Here is a 21,999-nt window from a genome sequence, read left to right as displayed (position 1 = left end):
AGGATGCATTGTGCTGTACGTCAAGAATGTTTACACTTGTGACAAGGTCCAAGAGGAATTGAGCAGCAGACCTACTGAGAGTCACTGGGTGAGAATAAAAAGGAAAAAGAATAGTAGTGATCTTATGGTGGGGGTCTATTACAGACCACCAAATCAAGAAGAGGAAGTAGATGAGGCATTCTACAACCAGGTAACAAGATTAGCTAACACACATGAGCTAGTATTAATGGGGGATTTTAACTTCCCTGATATCTGCTGGAAGACTATTACAGCAAAACACAGTATGTCCTGCAAGTTCTTAGCATGCATAGGGGACAATTCTCTGAATCAGAAGAAACAAGTACAGGGTCATCCATTTTGGATCTGGTACTGACCAACAGGAATGACTTATTTGCAAAAATGAAGGTGGTCATAACTTTAAGAACAGTAGGACAATGGAACAGACCGTCTAGGGAGGTAGCAGATGCTCCTTCACTGGAGGTTTTCAAAAGGCGGCTGGATAGCCATCTGTCTTGGATGGCTTAAACACAACAAATCCTGCATCTTGGCAAAGGTACAATAAAGATTAGTAAATATCTGTAAATGCTGAAAAACCATTACATACATGGTAAATAGCAATGAGTTTCCTATTTTAGTTTCTTCTGAACCTGAAGAGTTTCATTTGAAGCTGAACAGTGGTGTAAGTGGAAGGAAATCTCTATCAACTTTTTACAAATTTAAAATTTGCAGGAAAGCAATTTAAAACAGCAAAAAGCAATGTGCCATTTTCTCTAAACCATATTTCCAATGGGCTTGTACTATGAATTAGCAAGACCGCTTATAAGAGAGTGAAGGTCATATCCACATCAATTTAGAACTTAACTCTCTTATGACTGCCAACAAGGAACAGCCAATTGTCAATGAAGTTTTATGTGCAGACACTTTAAAGTGATTCGTTTCTTTCATATAAGCCTCTGAAATCTCAAATGCCGAATTCAAACCAGTAACCTAAGAAGTGAAAGGTGGTGTATTCCATTATCAATCTCCACAGACATTTAACTCTATTGCACAAGAAATTCTAGTAATTTTGAGAGTAAGTTTACATTTTGACCCAGCATGCTTACTGAGCACTGCTACAAAATACTGTAAAGAACTTAATTTATATCAAAGCAACAAGAAATAGAACATATTACATGACCACAAAGTTCCACAAAATACAAAAACACATCAGTACAGCTTACCTCAATCATTATATGAAAGGCATGCTTGTAAAACAAACAAACAAAAACAGGCAAAGGAAGTTACTAATTATATCAAGAACAAGGTGAAAAGCATTTTGTAAGAAAAGTGACACAGAAGATTAGTTTGTATAAAACAATAATTTGTTACAAAGAATATCGAAGGGGATATCAATTTTTGCTTGGATAATTAACTGATTTAGAATAATAAATCAGTCACTGATAATGTCATGTTAGGAAAGTAAATAGGTAAAAGAATAATTGTAGTACGGGATGCTAGTAGAAATGACCTTATGATTAAACACACAATTGCTCTTTTAAAGTATATGAAGAATCAGTATGACAAAAATGATTTTTCTAAAGGTATTTTATAAACAGTAATGAAATAGAAAACTTACAGCACAAATATGGGACATATAGTCCACCATCTACCTTTTTCATATGCTACTTGGATTTCACAACTGTTACTCATCTGTTCAGCTGCTCATTATTCCACATATTTACACAGCATTATGTTAATTAGTCTATTTGCCACTACTCAATTTGAAAGATTTATGCTACTAGAAAAACATTCACATTCCTGCTAAAACTTATTTTCCACTGTGGTCACAAGAGTACAGCAGATGGCAGTGTTGCATTTTCTAAAATTAAGAAGCTATATTGTAACTAAAAACCATGTGTATGAAATGAAACAACCTTTCTTTAATAGCACATCATATGGTAGATCTGTATTACTAATTTAGAAGATTTGGACATGTACTTCTGGGGGTACAATTTAAATAACAGATCCTAGAAATGCAATATTTGACAGATGTAAGACATCTGAAAATACTTAAGGGTTCTTTCAATAAGTCCAAATAGTTATTTATGGATTTTTCACTGAAAAGCTTTGTAAAAAAGGAGGAACAGAGAACTCAATTACTGGAGAAAATTATTTAAATTAATGTTGATTGTTTAGCCAGGTTAACCCCCCAACACACACACCTTCTTAATCCAAATGGCATGTCACCTGCAGTTTACTACTACGCTCATTAAGCATTAATTTTGAGACTTTGTTAACTTACATGATTGGTTGGTTTGTTTTTAATTGCCCTGAATGACTGGGTCCTTAATTAGTCCTTTTATCTGGACATCAGCATCATCAATCATGTCATCAGATAAGCGAGTGCTATTGCACAAAATTCAAACACTTAGGGTACTCATTTTTAATGGCAACTATCCCTATCCACCACCCTTTGTCTGTCTTTATCTTCTGAGATTACACACGTTGCAGGGCCAAGGACCAGGTCTTCCACTGTGCTTGGAAACTGCCTAGCACACGCTGAGCAGTATCTATATAACAAGCTAGATGAAGTATTTCTTGAAGGCTAGATTAGCCAGAGTCAGACTTATGAATCCTACAGTAGGGCTTATTGCTACTGAAAGGATGACCAAGTTCCAACTGATTTCCCGATGATCCCTTTACTAAGAAAAAAAAAGAAAAATGGGCAGTCTCCTTTCTTGCCCCCGAAGTCCTGAAGCAAAGCCTGGCACCCACCTGACACAGAATCCCAGAAATATAGATGGAAAGGACTTTGAAATGTCATCTAGGCCTGCCCCCTTCACTGAGGGAGGACCATCCAGGACAGGTGTGTTTATAGCCTCTTCTTAAAAACCTCCAATGACAGGGACACCATAACCTGTCTTGGAAGCCTGTTTCAGAACTTTATCATTATAGTTGGAAAATTTTCCCAAATATCTTAACCTAACTCTCTCTCACTGCAGAATAAGCCGATGACTTCTTGTTCTAGTTTCAGTGGACATGGAGAACAACTGATCATTGTCCTTTTACACAGCTGAAAACTTATGCCCCCCCCCCACTCACTCTTTTCTCAAGACTAACATGCCCAGTTTTTATAAAAACAAATTTTCCTCGTAGCTGAGATTTTGACATGGTTTATCCTTATTGATGCTTTCCTCTGGGCTCCCGCCAATTTGTCTACATATTTCTTGAAGTGTGGCACCAGAAAGGGACACAGTAGTCCAGCTGAGGGCCACTGTTAAGTAGAGCAGAACAGCACAATTACCTTCCATGTTGTACATACAACACTCCCGTTAATACACCCCAGAATGACCATCTTTTTCACAACTGCATCATAATATTGGCTCATATTCAATTTGTGATCCATTATAACCCTCAGACTGTTTACTGCAGAACTATACCTAGCCAGTTAATCCCAATTTTGTATTTGGCATATGTTTATAAAACACATCAGGAATTATGCAGAAACTTCTTCTGATGTGACAGGATACTGGAATTTGTAAAATGTTAGACCCTCCCTAATGAACTCATATTAAGACCACAAACTCAACACTAAGGGTATGTCTACACTGGCAGAGTTACACTGCCACTCAGAGAGCGCTGAAGTGAAACTGCTGTTGTGTGTTCACACTGTCAGCTGCCTGGGCAATAGCGTGTTCGCACTTGCAGTGGTATTCGGAGCAGTGCACTCTAGGAAGCTTTCCCATGGAGCATCTCTTCTTCGTCTGCCACTAAGAGTTGTAGCAAGGCAGAGGAGGTCAGGGAGCATCCCTGGTCCTATCACAATTCCCCGTGATGCACTGCTTCGCATCTCAGCATTCCCTGTGCTTCTGTTCGCAGTTGGTGCCATCTTTCAATGGTTTGTGTAATGCACGCTCTGCCTCTTCAGTCTACAGGAGTGGATCCCGCACTGTTGACCAATAGGCTGCTAGCTCTCACTAACACGTCACAAGTGGCAGTGGAGTTACTCCTTAAACTACAAAGGCAAGAGGAGTTAGACATTGGATCTCGCTATGTGTAGTAGCTACGACACGAGATTGCTTATGGCATTCACGAAGATGCTGACCACAGTGGAAAGCCGCTTTTGGGCTCAAGAAACAAGCACTGAGAGGTGGGATCACACTGTCATGCACTTCTGGGATGAAGAGCAGTGGCTGCAGGACTTTCAGATGAGGAAAGCCACATTCATGGGACTATGTGATGAGCTCGCTCCAGCCCTGCGGCGCAAGGACACAAGAATGAGAGCTGCCCTGCCACTGGAGAGGCGCACTGTGGAAGCTGGCTACTCCAGACTGCTACTGATCAGTCACTGACCAGTTCAGAGTGGGAAAGTTGACCGTTGGACTCGTGTTGATGGAAGAGTGCAGGGCCATTAATCGCATCCTGGCTCCAAAAGACCATGACTCTGGGCAATATGCGTGACATTGTGGATGGCTTTGCACAAATGGGCTTCCTTAACTGCGGAGGGGCGATAGATGTCATGCATATTCCAATTCTGGCACCAGAGCACCTAGCCACCGAGTACATTAATCAGAAGGGATATTTCTCTGGTTTTCCAGGAGCCTGTGGATCACCATAGGTGTTTCACAGACATTAACCCAGGCTGGTCTGGAAAGGTGCATGATGCACGCATCTTTCAGAACACTGGCCATTTCAGGAAGCTGCAAGTGTGGACTTCCTTCCCGGACAGAAGATCACTGTAGGGGAAGTTGAAATGCCCATTGTGATCCTGGGAGACCCTGCCTACCCCTTAATGCCGTGGCTTATGAAGCCATACATGGGGCAACTTGACAGAAGCAAGGAGTGGTTAAACAATAGGCTGAGCAAGTTCAAAATGACAGTTTAAAGGCCCGCTGGCTCTGCCTATATGGGAGGCTGGACCTGGCCCATGACAATATTCCTATGCTTATAGCCGCGTGCTGTACTCTCCATAATATTTGTGAAGGGAAGGGTGAAAGCTTCACTCAAGGTTGGACCGCTGAGGCTCAGACCCTGGAGGCTGAATTTGAACAGCCAGAGACCAGGGCTGTTAGAGAGGCACAGCGTGGGGCCATAAGGATCAGGGATGCCTTGAGGCAGCAATTTGAAGCTGAAAGCCACTAATATTTGTTGCTATGCTTGGGAGTGCAGTGCTTGTAATGTTAGGAGGTGATTGTGATTGATGCAGACGATGCACTATGAAGGTTTAAGAAAACTGCCTGTTGCTTTGCAGGGCTCTATTTTCTTTCAATTAATAGAATAAAGATTGCTTTCAAATCAACACAATTATTTTATTAAAAACAACAAACCAGAGGAGAGAGACAAACAAAAAATACACATCAGAACTGAGGGAGATGGGGGAAGGGAGGGTCCCGGGACAGTTAAAGATTTGCGTATGTCCAGGTATCATATCCAACCTTCTCCTTTGGAGTACAGTGCAGCGGGTAACGAACTTCAGCAGGGCTAAACTACAGAGGGGCAGGTGTTGAGTGCAGTGCGTACTGGGAGTCCGCAGTGCTGGACTGTGATGGGAGAGGAATGGAATGCCGCGGGTACAGACAGGAGCCAGGAGATTAATAACAGTGTGATGGCAGTGTCTAACGGGCGCATGGGAAAGAGTTTTGTGACAGCGGCTGCAGAGGAGGACAGTTGCGGAGCTGCTCCGTTTGCAGTGCTAGTAGTGCCTGGCACGTATCTGCTTGCCACTCCATAATGTTTTAGAGCTGCTCCGTGACTTTGTTCTGGCACCCCACGTTCTCCTTTCGGTCTCTCTTCTTACTGTTCCACTAACTCCTTCAATTCTTTTTTTTCGGCCACAGAGTGTATCATGACATCACGCAGAAAAGTCCTCTTTAGTTTTCCTTGGTTGCTTTCTAATTCTGCACAGCCGTTCAGCTGGCGATAACAAAGAGGGAGGCTGGGCTCCCGGGTCATATCTGTGAAGCCAAAATGCAACCTTTAACAGAAGCAGTATTGTTTGCAACACACAGACCACTGATTTAAAAACACAGCCACTATTCACGTACCTGTCACTAACTGTCTGCTTGCCTGGGGTCAGCCATGAGCCACAAGACCCCCCAAAATGGTGAGTAACCACAGGGGCAGAGGAAATCAGTGTTCCATGACAATACTGTGCACTGGGGCAGGGGACTTATCATTCCTGTCCCCACATTTTCCACAGGCTGTGTTCATTATGGAAGATCTCGCTGCTGAGGGTGAGTAGGGAATCAAGGAAGGGTCTTCTCCGAGACTGTGGCTTTCACCCTGGCCCTTATGCGGCTCACCTGTATGCAGCAATGGTCCCCCTGCCTGTTACGGCAGAGTGGTGCGGGAAAGTTAACCTTAATACAGCAAGAAACAAAGCAGTTCTGCCAAAGAACCTGCAGCAGCAGATTGCCCAGTATCTCCAGAAGAGTTTTGTGGAGATCTCTATGGCAGATTCCCGTGAAGTGAGGGAGTCAATCAACACCCTGTTCCACCGCTCAGACTAGGCATATGGTGGTACGTGCATCATACAGACACAAGCCCGCTTTCTGCAACCCTCCTGTGCCCAACAACTCACTTCAGCGATTCCCAGAAAACAAAGTCACTTACCAGGGCCTCTTCTCCTGTTTGTACTTTGCCAACCTCTTGACACCTGTGACTGGCTAGCCTCCACTGGAGTAGAGAAGAGCTCCTGGCTGCATGCATCTCTGACCTCCGAGTCATCCTCTGCCTCTTGGTCCCCCTCCTCCTCCACATCCTCGTCCAAGGTTTCCTCCTCCTCCTGGCTCGATCCACTTTTGACTGGCATGCGAACCACCAAAGTATCCACAGTGGCCTTCGCAGTGGAGATGGGGTCGCCACAGAGTATTGCGTCCAGCTCTTTGTAGAACTGGCAACTCATGGGCGCAGCACCAGAGTGGTGGTTTGCCTTGGTAGGCATTCCGCAGCTCCTTCACTTTGACCCTGCACTGCAGTGTGTCCTGGTCATGGCCCCTTTCTGTCATGCATAGTGAAATCTGTCCATCGGTATCATAATTTTTATGCCTGGAATACAGCTGGGACTGGACAGCCTCCTCTCCCCAAATGTTGATGTCCAGCAGCACAGCATTGCTCCAAGCAGGGGATCGCCTGTGCATGGAGCAGGCATAGTCACCTGGAAAGATGTGCTGAGACCACTGCACACGTCACCGAGTAAACAGGAAGGGGACTTCCAAAATTCCAAAGTAATTTAAGGGATGGGAATGACGGTTGGTCACCAGAGGGCAGGGCAGTAGAGTTCAAACTGATGACCAGAGAGGTGAGAACAGGCATTGTGGGACACCTCCCAGAAACCAATTGCAGGGCTGTACTCAACCAGGGTGTCTACATTGGCACTGTGGCGCTGTAGCCCCAGCACAGAGAGCTGTACGCCTCTCATCGGGGTGTTTTTTTTTGTTTGTTTTTTTACAGCCCTGCAACTGCACGGTTTCTGCGCACTAAGTGGCTTGGCAAGGTGTACACCTCAGGAAAGCTGCTTTACTGTGCAGAAACTTGCGAGTATAGACAAGGCCTAAGTTTCTCTACATAAACAATTAGTTTGTGGCAAACAGGGTTGTTAATCTACCCACACTAGATTGCCACATACCAACTGTGTATGTGGACCCTGCTCATGTCCATTAAATCTGTTAAAGAGCTTTGATTCAATCCCGATTCAAAGAGGTCTACATCAAAGAGCATTAACAAATAGCTAATGAGCATCAGAGTCCACATGGACAGTTAGTCTGTGGCAAGCTAAACTCATATCCCAGACTACTGTGAACTAAATGTGCACGTAGACAAGCCCCAAGGTCTCGTCTAATAATTTAGACTAAGTCCTTCAGCAAAAATACAAAGAACAATTATATATACTTTTTAAATTAGAGAATCTTACTGTACAAACTTTAAGGGGAATTCACCTCTTAACTACTTCCTTCCTATAGTCAGAAATCCCTCCCTATTACTCTGACTTGTCACTACTGCATATGGGTGCAGTTATCCAAGGATCTTGACCCTTTTAACTCTTAAATGACTAGATTTTAAGATGATGTCCTCTGACAAAGTTAAAAGTAAAGTAATAAACCCTATGCTCCAAGACAGGAGGTTCTTATTCTGGACATAACTGTAAAAAAATTCCAATGTTTACTTACTGGAGCTACTGTAAAGGTATGAAATTGTCCTAGTTAAAAGTCGGGATTAGTACAAATGAATGGAGAAACTTGTTTTACATTATTGCAGAAAGTTTAAATTTGACATTTTATTCAGCTGTAAAATGTTCAGATCTATTAGGTAAGACACTAGTCACACCACAGACACAACTGGTATTATTTGACATCCTTGACAGTACTCTCAACTGAATGAGTATGGAGATTGAACTATTTGGTTATCTGCAGAGGTGATTCTCCCCAGAACAGAGGGATTAGCAGGGTAGTGGAAAGAAGCTTGGATAACTGCCATTTTTTCCTACACCTTGTTCTGTGGATAGGACTTCACTCTCCAAAGCTATACCTCTGGCAATTTTCACCAGCACTAAACACACTAAAAATGAAGCATTTTACATGAACAATTTTTAAACTGACACCTCATCTAAAGTGTCAAATGAAATTCCTGTTCAATGTGATCAAGCACTTGTATAAATATACATTTGCAGTACGACAACTGGCAAATTGAAGAGGGGAAAAGAAAAAGAAAGACCCCCCCCGTACCACACCAGCCCTTTCTAGCTTTTGTTTTTACAAAAATTTAGCAAAAGCTACATTCCTGTGGTACTTAAATAATTTTAAAGGCACAGCGGTTACGAAAATCAGAGTTAAAAACTAAAGAAGCTTTAATGTGGTCATACTGTAGACACACATTATGGCATGAAGTTAACAGCATAAACAATACACCCAGATGATGAAATGTTTAAACAGTTTGTATATGGGGATCTCTCCATGAATAAATTACATTTTAGTCCCACATAAAATTAATAAGAAATTGAAAGGGTTAGTGGCTCAAACATGGGCAAGAAGTGTTGTACTAGGTATGCTACCTTTCCTTCCCTTCCCTCCCCACAAACATATTACTTTTAATTGTAAGATACTAATACCAAAAGGTAAAAACCAAAAGGTAAAAGCTTTAACCCATTTCCAAAATTAAACCCCTGAATCAAAAGTTGTACTAAGTTCCTAATTTTAACTGAAATGAGATTTGTCTGGCACTGTTATGGTGCCAATCAAGTTGTAGATAGCTAAGGTAACTACAAATGAACATACAGTATATTTATTTCAGTAGGTAAGAGCATGCCTACTTTGACAAGAGGAATAGGTTTACAATGACAAATCCAGTTTTCCAATTTACCACATCTGTGCACAGCAGCAGCAAAGACAAAACAAAATAACTGTTAAACCTGAGTTAAAGTTCATAATTTAAGTATTGCTAACATTACGGAGAAAAACTTTAATCTCAGTCATTACAATTTTCTTCTAACTGTTGGTTACCTTTCCACTATATTTATATACATATATACACCTTCTGGAAACAAAGTTAAGGTCACTGACACAACCTTAATTCTAGCCACCTCCACCTACCCCGCCATAGTTCATTGACATGGTCATACCAGGTAAGACACATCTACCAACCCGACTGACAAAAATACCTGGGCTTTCAGCATTCTCCAAAAGCATGCTAATTAAAAACCAAACAGTCAGATATTGTTTATTGTGAAACAAAGTTGTAATATTTTTTTAAATATTGTTTGCCGCCTTTTTCTGTTTCTCTTGTCCTTTTCTTTCTTATCGCTTATGTCTTCCTAAATTGTTTTCTGTGTTTGTTCCCTTTTTCACTTTCCAATCCTTCAGTTACTTCTCTTTTTCCCCTATACTGTGTTTCCTATCTCTTCCTATAGTTTCACCCGCCTTTTCCCACTTCTTCACCCTCAATCCCCAATTTTGTACGTCTTTGTTCTTCTAGGTTCAGACAGACTGGAAGTGGTAAGAAATACAACATTCCGATAAATTCTATTTTCATGAGATTTCCATCTAAATTTTGCATACACAGGCACTTTAGATAAGAAAGTGGAGTGCTGGTTGCTTAACCTAATCATACACCAATCCCTAATGTCATTATTGAGTATTGACAGGTTGTTCAAGCAATATCAATTTGAAACATTTAAGTTTTACATGCAAATAGTCACTGTCTATCTGGAATTGCTGCATCCAGTGCTGTACAAAACAGACAGTCCACGACACAAAGGTGTACTCATTGAGAGCTTGAGCTATAACATTCGTCAGGGCTTACTTATTAATTACCACAGACTCACTTCTCTTGGGCATTGTAGAAGAAAAGTGTGTCTTTAGGAAGGATGTAACTGAAGAGAAAGATTTGGCTTGGTAGACTTAAAAAGGGAGCAGGTGTTTAAATGTTACGGTATGTATCTTTTTGCTTTGGTAATTTTTGCAGAGACCAAATTTAAAAATCCAACAGGTACTCACTCTATTTACAAAGTTAGTGTACCCTGAAGAGGCAAATTAAATTGACGCATTCTCATTTTGTTGAAAGCTTCACTTTACTCTTCAAAACATTTCATTGAGGACTCTTATCAAATTATCTAGACATCGTGCATAAAGAGAACATGACATAGCGTACAAATACCCATTATATCTAATTGTTTTCTTGCAGTGATTTTGAGAATCATCATTAAGTGCATTATCAGTTCTGGCCTTGATCCTATGTTGAGCTCTGCTAAGAGTGGACCTTTAAACTTGTGTGGAGTCCATTGAGGACAATGGGATTCTGTGTGGGTGGAAAGATACATGCTAGTAGTTCCCAATGATGGAATCTGCCCAAGTATCAGTAGGTATTATCCTGAGCTGTTGGCAATACTCTTTCTGAAGTATGAAAATGAATATTCTTGTTTTAGAATTAGAAGTTGCCCCCCCCCCCAATTTCTCATTTGACAAATACTGATTCCCCCCCACATCTATTAATAATGAACCAAACCAACAGATCTCACTCTGTGTGTGAACCACTAACATCTATAGAAATATGCAGAAGTAGCAATTCTAGTACTGTTGAAAGTGGTGTCAGCAGAGCACAAGAACATGTAAAGTTTTGATTAGGTCTTACCAAAAAGTAGTGCGTTTTACAATTAGATTAATCAATGTTACCCATGAGGCAATGTATTCTAGCTCAGGGGTTCTCAAACTTAATTGCTCTGAGACCCCCTTCTGACAACAGAAATACAATAAGGGGGGACCAAAGCTGGAGCTCGCCCAAGCCCCAATGCCCCAAGGGGTGGGGGGGCACTGAAGCCCAGAGGCTTCAGCTCCAGGCAGGGGGCCTGTAACCTCAGCCCCGCCACCAGGGCTGAAGCTCCTGGGCTTTGGCTTCAGCCCTGGGGTGTGCGGCTTGGGCACTGGCTTCAGCCCCAGGAAGTCTAATGCCAGCCCTGGCGACCCCATTAGAATAGGGTCGCAACCCACTTTGGGGTCCCGACCCACAATTTGAGAACCACTATTCTAGCAGATAGGGCATTGCACTGGGAGTCAGAAGACACAGGTTCTATTCCCAGCTCTGCAAAGCAATCCAATGTTTGATCTTGGGCAAGTGATTTCACCTCTCTGTCACCCTGTCCAGTCTTTTGAGATGTAAGCTCTCTGGGAGACTGTCTTACTGTTTTTATAATACCTAATGAGGTGCTGATCTCAGGTGGCACCTTTGTGACCAGAATATATTACTTACACACACACACACACACACACACACTTAAAATAAAGTAATATTAACATTAACTTAATTTTTAATAGTACCCGATTGGCACTCTAGGTATTGGGGCCCCATCATGCTAGGACTATACACAGTTTAAAAAAAAAAAAAAAAAAAAAGCTAGCCTCCTCCCCTGAATAACTTACAGTCCAAGATCACGTTCCTCAAACACTTTCCATTTAAAGCATATACAGAAGTGTTTACAGGATTTGGAACTAATTTAAAACAAGACACAAAATGCTTGTTTATCAAAAGGAGAGAAAATGGGAAGAAGGTCAATCAAGTCATGCAGTAGTCAAGCTAACTAGTACACAATCCAATGACTGTACTTCAATTATTTACTGCTGTCTAAGCCAATCTTCATTTTTTTTTTCATAACCTCTGCCTTGCTAGTTACCAGTTTTTATCCTCCTTTTTTACTTTTAAACCACATACAGACACACATCCCATCCCACCCCACCCCACCGGAGTAGATCATGAGCATCTTATTCCCTCTGATGAATAGGTAGTCCATTCACATCAAGGCAACAATTTGAACATGGACTTCCCACAATTTTCCCATAATATTGAGTCTTTACTGTTTAAAATAGATATATAGACATGTTTACTTAATTTGTTTTTTAAAGCATACTCTGTTTTTTAAAAATGTTAAAAGGTGAACTGAATCTTGACTAGGTTCTGATAATTTTAGAGCCTAACCTACCAGTACTTGATTTTGATAAGTTTCCTTACATAAGGAAAACCAAGCACCTGCTTCGGTATGCAAAGGAAGATAGATTTCAGTCATCACTTAAAAACATCCTCTCTTTCTCCCTCACCACATTGTTTTAGAATCACTATCTTTAAAACATTAAGATTACAATATAGCAACTTACTTGGGTTGGTACAAGTACTGGAGGATATGCTAGTTTATGATGTCTGTACATCCAAAATGAAAACAATACGATCACCGCAATTCCCATTATAGGCACCAACGAGTAAAGCAGGGTATTGAACAAGGGTGGTTTAGGTGTAACAGGATTGGAAGTGGCTGAAGAACAAAAGTTACAATTAATCTTCTGTGATTACAGATTTTAACAAGTGCATCCAACGTCTAAACTTGATTATTAAGTTCTAAAAGAAATGAACACATTCATTAAGTAGCAGAACACAGTGGTGGAACCTAATTCAACATAACAGAGTTTAATAGCCAGATACAGATTTTAAAGATTTATCAGAGATTTTCAAAAGCATGTAAATTCAAGTTCAATTGAAAGGACTTATGTTCCTAAATTCCTTGGTTGCTTTTGAAAAACCTTCCTCTTATCCATCACAAACTGTTTAATATTCATGCAATTCCTAAAATAAATCCTCAAAACTGCCATTCCAAGAAAAATAAATTCACACAGAGGATGCTCAAACTTGGGAACTATATCACAAGGCACCATTTTACAGAGTTTATTTAAATCACCAATTTTAAATCACGATATAAATCAGCAAATAGGAAATCTTAATTTATATTAATTGTAATCTTCTTTTGTATTTGTACTTTTTAGTTGTTTTCCTAAAGAAAAGTGGATGCTCATTAGTTACTAACCATTAAAAAACACAGTGACTTGAATGAAATAAAGCCTTTACACTGTGATGCTTCTCTTTGCTAATTAGGAAGTTACATTATATCTATATAAATTTATTTAAGCAATTATATAGCTTAAGATGCATGCGTTCAGATTCTTAGTTTTTCCTTTTTTTTAAAACCTTAAATAAAATAAGTTAGTCATCTTTTTCTATCAAATGATTAATTGACTTGTGATTTGTTTCAAGCTCCATTTGCATGGAAATTGGAAATCAATTAAAAATGCACAAAAAAAATTAAATAAAACTATCTTAAATATGCTGGATGTTTAAGAAAAAAGTTTAACATGTTTTGCATTTAAAATCCAACTACTTTATTATACAAAGGAATCATCATCTGTAATAAGTTAATTGAACTGACTTTCTGGTCACTGAAAGCTTGTATACCCTAGCACTTCCTTTGGTGTCATTTAAGTAACTAAGGAGTGTGGAAAAGCATGTGACCTCCACAAGTTCAGTGGTTTAACTTTCTTTAAAACTTCCTCAGCAAAACATGTACTGCTTAATATTTTATGATTTAATTTGCATTATCTTTTTACAAAAGTATTTATTGATTTTGCTTTTCCATACAAACATCACACTCCAGGAACAAAAAATTATAAATGTATAATTACCTTCTGTAACATGCAGCATAGTGTTAACATGCATTTGCAAAAACCCATTTAATCAACCTTAAACTATAAAACTGAGGAAATCAATACTTTTGAACTCATGGGGAAGAACAATGCAGACTAGCTAGGGTCAGGCAGCATGGAAGCAGAGGCAAAAAGGCGAGGAAGGAGACTTGAACGGGCTGTTGAGCCTTCAGACGTTCCCTAGCTAACTGTTTTTTTTAATATAGCAAAGATTTCCTCAAATTCACGTCACTGATCCGGGTGACAGAAAATGACCCTTTCTTTGTCCGGTAGGTCTGAATACCATTGTCCTACTGAGCACATTCATTTACTTTTCCACCTCTTTAAAATCATTTGCTTTGTAATCATGAACTTCTCTCAAGTACACGAATGCTGTGCCAATGAGACCAAAATTTGCAGCAAAATATTCTAATATGCAGTTCTCAAACTATGTTTGATTGCTAAATCCAAAAATAATTTTAATTCTAATGTCAACTTATTTCTATAGAAAGGGGACATTCCCATAGCCTGCGCAGAAGTGCACCCCATCTACCATAGCGCCAGCATGTATCCAAAGGGAAAAATAATCTTCTATAGTCTTTGCCATACTCAATTCATTCTAAATAATTTTTTTCTTGAATTAAACAAGCGTAAATCTACAGAAGCACATTTTGCATTGTGTAGTAAAATGGACCATTGTAATGTCTTTAAACGATGATCTAGCTCTTTATCCCAGGATTTACTAGTAACTTCAAGATGAAGTCTTCTGTTTTCAAAAAGGCATACATGGATGACATGGGTCTGGGGAGTTTGTAGAGTATCTCTACTATATTTTGTACTTGGGGGAACAGGGGGACAGTGCAATGAGTCACTAGTGGCAGTACCAAAGTGATAGCTCAATTAATTTTTTGGCTGTATATCCTGCTATATTGCTGTGGTTAGGAGGTCGTACTGTTTAGGACCTGGAATGGAACTAACCCCCCTCCCCACCCCACAAAAGAAACCACACATCCCAACCACCAAGTGAGAGAGGAATAATTTAAATGAATAGATATTAAGTTTAGTCTTTAACTTCGTTGTCATAATTTCAAACTTAATTTGAAACATTTAAAAGCAAACAATATAAATAAATGTTTTTAAAATAATTACTTATCCACCCACTCACTCTACGGATAACCCATAAAACAGCACTAGTGTTCACGTAGATGAAAGCAGATCATCTCACCCTTTTAATGGATCTTTTGCAGGGTGTTTCTGGTGGGGTGGTGGGGGTGCGGGGGAGTTGTATATAAATTAAAAAAACACAACAACATTTTACTATACTTTTCAAATTGATATAGTCGTTAGGGAGACCTAGTAGTGTTTAATAGGTTAGGTGCCGTAGTTGGAAGGCATGGAAAAATAGCCTGGCAAATTTTTGAAGTTATTACTTAAAAACATCATGCACTGTTTTTTTTTGTTTGTTTGTGACTAAACAGATTTCCAGACAGTTTTCTTAGTAGCCTTTTGTGTGTTCTTTTCAGCAGACTTCCAGGTTTTTGGTTTTTTTTTTTAAAATTACGAGTGTGCCCAGAAATGACAATGAGTGCATTTAATAATCTACAACATTAAACAGACCAAAGAAGGTAAATACCGACTCCAGGGTATACACCTGTAAGGCAGTACTTGCACATGTTGGGTGTGCTATGGCATCATGGCCAGTTCAAACACAACCAATTGCATTTACTTACACCTAAAATGAGATTTTAAATGATGGATTTTTGTTTAGATTTTCAAAAAAATGTGAATTAGCCTTCCTGATGAGACTTTTCTGAACAGGTTGCCAAGGATAGATCCCCCTACTAGCTTAGAATAGTTTTATCGATTTGAATGTTTTGTTCCAAAACACGGACCTTTCATTTCAAGCTGAAAAAAGTTAATCGCCCAGATCAAAATGATTTAAACTAATACAACCCACTCTGAACCACTTCCACACGTATGTTTAGAAAAGGGGAAACAGAAGCTATCCAGAATATTTTGGAAAAGTCTTCTCTCCTAAACATACAGAAACTGTATTCTGAACAATACTGCAAAACCATTTCTTTAGAATGTTAAACCAACTTACGCTGTGTTATTTCCATCTCTGGAAAATAGAAAAAACGTTCATTACACATGTTGCCTTCACAGCAACAGAAGAACACATCAGGGCTGTCTTTCTTTTCTATACAATCAGTCCTGTAAGAGAGCACCAGAAAAGTCATTTTTGTTCATTTAAAACTGACTTCCTTTGTACAAGAGCAAATAATTGCATAATTAGATACAAATTTAACCTTGGAAATGAACTTTTGAAAATTGTGATCCACCAGACTAAGATGGCGTTCTCAATTTAGCATAGTATTCTGATGAGAAAAATATTTCAATACAGATCTACTTCCATTTGCAGAAATATAGCATTGATGAACCTTGATGACAGAGATATTCTTCCTAACCTTGCAAGTTGCAAACATGTTAGCATCCCAAGAAAGCCACCAGCAAGCTGGGTTTCAAAAATTCCTCTTGCAATGGGAGGGAGTGGTTTGGGGGAGGTTTTAACAATCCATGAACCCAATTTAAATGTGGCATAATAAATAAAATGAGTACTTTGAATGCCTTGAGTTTATCCATGAAACCCTCAGTGAGAGGCTTATGGGGGAAACACCCTTTAAAAGGAAAAATACAGGCAATTTCTGTGCAGCCAAACATTAACTTTGCCCAGAGCCAGAGCTTATTGCAGTAACAATCTACACTATGACACATCAAAAGACGTGCCATAAATTGGTGAGGAAAAACCACCAAAAAAACCCCTAAGAACTCAGGTTTCAGAGTAACAGCCGTGTTAGTCTGTATTCGCAAAACGAAAAGGAGTACTTGTGGCACCTTAGAGACTAACCAATTTATTTGAGCATAAGCTTTCGTGAGCTACAGCTCACTTCATTGGATGCATACTGTGGAAAGTGTAGAAGATCTTTTATACACACAAAGCATGAAAAAATACCTCCCCCCACCCCACTCTCCCGCTGGCAATATCTTATCTAAAGTGACCACTCTCCTTACAATGTGTATGATAATCAAGGTGGGCCATTTCCAGCACAAATCCAGGGTTTAACAAGAACGTTGGGGGGGGGGTGTGGGGGGGTTAGGGAAAAACAAGGGGAAATAGGTTACCTTGCATAATGACTTAGCCACTCCCAGTTTCTATTCAGGCCTAAGTTAATTGTATCCAATTTGCAAATGAATTCCAATTCAACAGTTTCTCGCTGGAGTCTGGATTTGAAGTTTTTTTGTTGAAGAATTGCAACTTTCATGTCTGTAATCGCGTGACCAGAGAGACTGAAGTGTTCTCCGACTGGTTTATGAATGTTATAGTTCTTGACATCTGATTTGTGTCCATTTATTCTTTTACGTAGAGACTGTCCAGTTTGACCAATGTACATGGCAGAGGGGCACTGCTGGCACGATGGCATATATCGCATTGGTGGATGTGCAGGTGAACGAGCCTCTGATAGTGTGGCTGATGTGATTAGGCCCTGTGATGGTGTCCCCTGAATAGATATGTGGGCACAGTTGGCAACGGGCTTTGTTGCAAGGATAGGTTCCTGGGTTAGTGGTTCTGTTGCGTGGTATGTGGTTGCTGGTGAGTATTTGCTTCAGGTTGGGGGGCTGTCTGTAGGCAAGGGCTGGCCTGTCTCCCAGGATTTGTGAGAGTGTTGGGTCATCCTTCAGGATAGGTTGTAGATCCTTAATAATGCGTTGGAGGGGTTTTAGTTGGGGGCTGAAGGTGACGGCTAGTGGCGTTCTGTTATTTTGTTTGTTGGGCCTGTCCTGTAGTAGGTGACTTCTGGGAACTCTTCTGGCTCTATCAATCTGTTTCTTCACTTCCGCAGGTGGGTATTGTAGTTGTAACAATGCTTGATAGAGATCTTGTAGGTGTTTGTCTCTGTCTGAGGGATTGGAGCAAATGCGGTTGTATCGCAGAGCTTGGCTGTAGACAATGGATCGTGTGGTGTGGTCAGGGTGAAAGATGGAGGCATGTAGGTAGGAATAGCGGTCAGTAGGTTTCCAGTATAGGGTGGTGTTTATGCGACCATCGTTTATTAGCACTGTAGTGTCCAGGAAGTGGATCTCCTGTGTGGACTGGACCAGGCTGAGGTTGATGGTGGGATGGAAATTGTTGAAATCATGGTGGAATTCCTCAAGGGCGTTGGAAAAGAAGCCCACCTTGATTATCATACACATTGTAAGGAGAGTGATCACTTTAGATAAGCTATTGCCAGCAGGAGAGTGGGGTGGGGGGAGGTATTTTTTCATGCTTTGTGTGTATAAAAGATCTTCTACACTTTCCACAGTATGCATCCGATGAAGTGAGCTGTAGCTCACGAAAGCTTATGCTCAAATAAATTGGTTAGTCTCTAAGGTGCCACAAGTACTCCTTTTCTTTTTTCCTAAGAACTCAGGAGAAGAAAAGTAAGACAACGGAAGTTGTCTCTATACCAGAGAACAAAAAATAGTGAAGAATTCTAGAAAGAGTTTGAATCTGTCGGAGAAAATCGGTGAAGGCTGCTGTTTTATATACGAATATAAGACTTGCTTATTATAATTGCAATTTACTGTTTCTGCCATAATGCAGTCATTGCTTGGTATTCTTTGACTGGCACTATTTGGCATTTGGTATACCATAAGCTTAAAAGTTTAATGAACTGCAATAGTCCTTCGCCAACTAATAAAGTTACATACAACAGATATTATAATGTTTCAATTACAACACTGTATTCAGAAATCTTGTATTCTGATAATAAATATAAGTGATGTCCTGGCACAAAGACAAAAAAGTATTATTTGTTTACCGAAATGCACTAGATAATATTGATCTATTACCATAAGCAATGGTTATTTAACAACCAGAGTGAAGTTTTCTAAAATTTATGAAGTTTTAATATCTTGATGATTTTGTTCACTAAATGGTGTGTATAGTATGCTACAAAGAAAAAAAGATTAGCATTCTCTCCTACTTCTTCACCTTTTTTTCTGTGTTTATTATATTTAAAGACACTTCCTTAGTTCCCTTTATTTCTCTAGAAAATTTAGGGCTTATCAACATCCGTGGAATTGCACCAGTTAACTTAGAGCTTGTCTACACTTGAAAGTTAATTTGGATCAAGGTAGAGTGTGAATTTGCAGTGTAACAGCTATTCCTGAACAACTCCATGTTTAGACAAGCCCTTGAGATTGACTCATCTGTTGAAAAAAAGACTAACCGGTACAAAAACCGTGAACATTCACATGGGGTAATTTAAACCTGTCTTAAAAGAAAAAGCCACTCTTACACTGAGAGGAGATTATCCACCTGGGGATGTAATAGTTTAACTATGCTAGTGCAATTTTGTTTACTCACAGAGTCTTACTCCTCCTTCTCTTCAACTTTTCACTGCTCCCACACCCTTTGACTTCTCCTTCCAAAATCTTTTTTCATCTTCATAGGCAGCTTTGAGTGAGGCATTTCTAAGCACTCTTGAAAATTTCTAGCTCTGCTCTCATTTGTAATCAGTGCCAAAATTCTCATGGATTTCCAGTGAGTATTAGGCCAACAAAAAGCACTGTTGAAAATCCCTCCTTAAAGTTTTAATATTTGATAGTAATATCATTAAACCTCAAATTGTAAACCTACCCCTACCTCACCCCTGGAAAAGGAACATAGTTTAACTACCTCCCCACGATGGCTGAAATACAGTTCTACAATACTGTACACAGCCATTAACAAGGTTTCATAAAAACTGCCTTTTTCTCTTCAGCACAGCAACACTTCAGTCAGAGAGGGGAAACTACTCTATAGATGCTTTGCTACCGCCTGAGGAACTCGCAAATCAGAATTACAACTTTTCCTTAAACCGCATTTTACTGACAAACTTAAAGCTATAAAACCTCTTTATGAGGTAAAGAGGACTATAATGAATATCACTTTCCTCCACTGATACAAGGAAAGTTGAATTTTTTTTTTTTTTTTACTTAAAGATATGAAGATTTGTAAGTTACTTTTTTTTTTTTTTTTTAAAGTTTTGTTCAAGCTTTTCGGAAACATTTTAGTAATGCGAATACAATACTATAAATTTAATGCATTCTTTTCTTCCTTCTCCTTCCTCTCCCAACACTGGTATAAAGACAAATTTTGTAGTTTTAAAAGAATTCTTCAGAGTACAGTGATCAATTAGACTGTTGTAATCTTTAGCATTTGGCCTAGGACCCAACCAATGCCTACTGATATCCCAATACAACTATGATGTGTGTGTTATTGCTTACACATGTCTGTGACTAGCAATCAGCTACACAAAATAGGCCAGGATTTCATGAATTATGAACACACTGAAGCGCTGCCACCAGCCTCAGTGGGAGCTTCTAGATGCTCAGAAATTTTGACAATCAAGTAATATATTGACATGTCTGAATAATGGTTTAGGGTCCAGTGAGAGCTGGACTTCTAAGTAAATGCTTTTAAAATTCTACCCCAGGAGTATAACTTAGGCACTAGTTTGAATACTTTACTTTAAATCATTCAATAATAAGCAGCACTTTTAAAATAAACTTTAAGGCACTAGAAGGGAAAATTTAAAAAATATGAATGCTTAAAGTTTGTCACTTCAATGGAAGATGGAAGTGTTCAGCCTCTCTGAAAATATGTTCAACTGCAGTACAAGCTGTGTTATCTGGCATTTTATCAACTGGAAAGCTCTATAAACCAGTATTTCTGATCTTCATTGAAAAGTCTGGTTTATAGTCCGGTTGGTGTTGGTCCAGGAGGCTCCCTACCTCGCTCCTCAAAAGCAGCGACATGTCCCTGCTGCTTCTAGGTGGAGGAACGGCCACAAGGGGTTCACAGTGTGGGAGGGGGTGCAGGACACGGGCTCTGGGAGGGCGTTTGAGTGCAGAAGGGGACTCTGGGCAGGTACGCGAGAGAGGGTGGGGGGTGCCAGATCCGGGTGGCGCTCACTTCAGGCGGCTCCTTGCCAGCAGTGACCAGTCCCTGCTGCTTCTAGGCAGACGCGTGGCTAGGTGGCTGTGTGTGCTGCCCAGGGGCAGTGCCTGGGGGTAGAGGTGTGGCTAGGTAGAAATTCCCGGAACCAGTGCTCAGGGCAGGAGCGGAGACAGCACACAGAGCCACCTAGTTGCGCCTCTGCCTAGGAGCACCAGGGACAAGTCACCACTTGTGGGAAGCCACTCCAGGTCAGCACCCCGCACTCCTTCCCACACCCGAGCCCCCTCCCGCACCCAAACTTCCTCCCAGAGGCCATGCCCTGTGCCCTAACCCCCAGCCCTGAACCCCTCCCACACCCAAACTCCCTCCCACTTAGTTAACAGGAATTTTTTTTTTTTTTAAACTTACTGGCACCCTCCATTCTTCCAACATGCCAGATAAAGTATTTAACTACAGTAAAAGCTTTGTTAACAAATTTAAGTGGGAACTGTAGGCACCTAAAATCCAAAAATTCTGGTTTATAATAAATATAGTGAACAACGTATGTTTGGTATCCTGCAATCTCTCCTAACTAGCCACTTTTTTGGTAAACGTAGTTTAAAGCTTTATACATAAGATAGTTAAAATTTTCTCACCTATCATAACAGTTGATATCATCCAGCCAACAGCCTTGTTTCACAATATCAATTGATCCAGAAATATTCTTCCATGTAGCGAAGCAGTGTCGTCTTTTATCTTTATCACCATAACAAGGTTCAATGCCACTGCGATTTGTTTTATCCTTTTCCCAATTAGCATTATAGTAGATGCATTCCTGTGTTTCCGATCTGCCTAGTATGGCACCTATTTGGAATTAAAAATAATTTAATGTTAAACCACTGGATTCTGAAGGCTGAAGCACATTTGAACATTAAAAATCAGGCTCCATATAAGTTCCTTATATTGATTCCATTATTAATATTCAAGTTCTATTCTCATTAATTGTTTTTATATTTAAAGTTAGCATGCATTCTAAACAGGTGCTGAAACAAAACAATAGCTAAA

The 21,999-nt window shown here is 40.0% G+C and overlaps 1 protein-coding gene across 1 annotated transcript in view; it reads right to left on the bottom strand.

Moving 5' to 3' along the window:
• Positions 1-21,999, bottom strand: part of ACVR2A (activin A receptor type 2A) — a 113,932-nt gene that overhangs the window by 37,896 nt on the left and 54,037 nt on the right. Inside the window, exons 2-4 of the mRNA XM_077829593.1 lie at positions 21,591-21,798; positions 16,075-16,184; positions 12,618-12,772 (exon numbers count right to left, since the gene is read on the bottom strand). Of these exons, the coding sequence (XP_077685719.1) occupies positions 12,618-12,772; positions 16,075-16,184; positions 21,591-21,798 (473 nt within the window). The remainder of the gene's footprint in view (positions 1-12,617; positions 12,773-16,074; positions 16,185-21,590; positions 21,799-21,999) is intronic.

This window comes from Eretmochelys imbricata, chromosome 11 (genome assembly GCF_965152235.1).
Source record: "Eretmochelys imbricata isolate rEreImb1 chromosome 11, rEreImb1.hap1, whole genome shotgun sequence".
NCBI classification, from domain to species: domain Eukaryota; kingdom Metazoa; phylum Chordata; order Testudines; family Cheloniidae; genus Eretmochelys; species Eretmochelys imbricata.
Note: the sequence above shows the minus strand (reverse complement) of the source record. Positions and strands in the feature narration are given on the sequence as shown.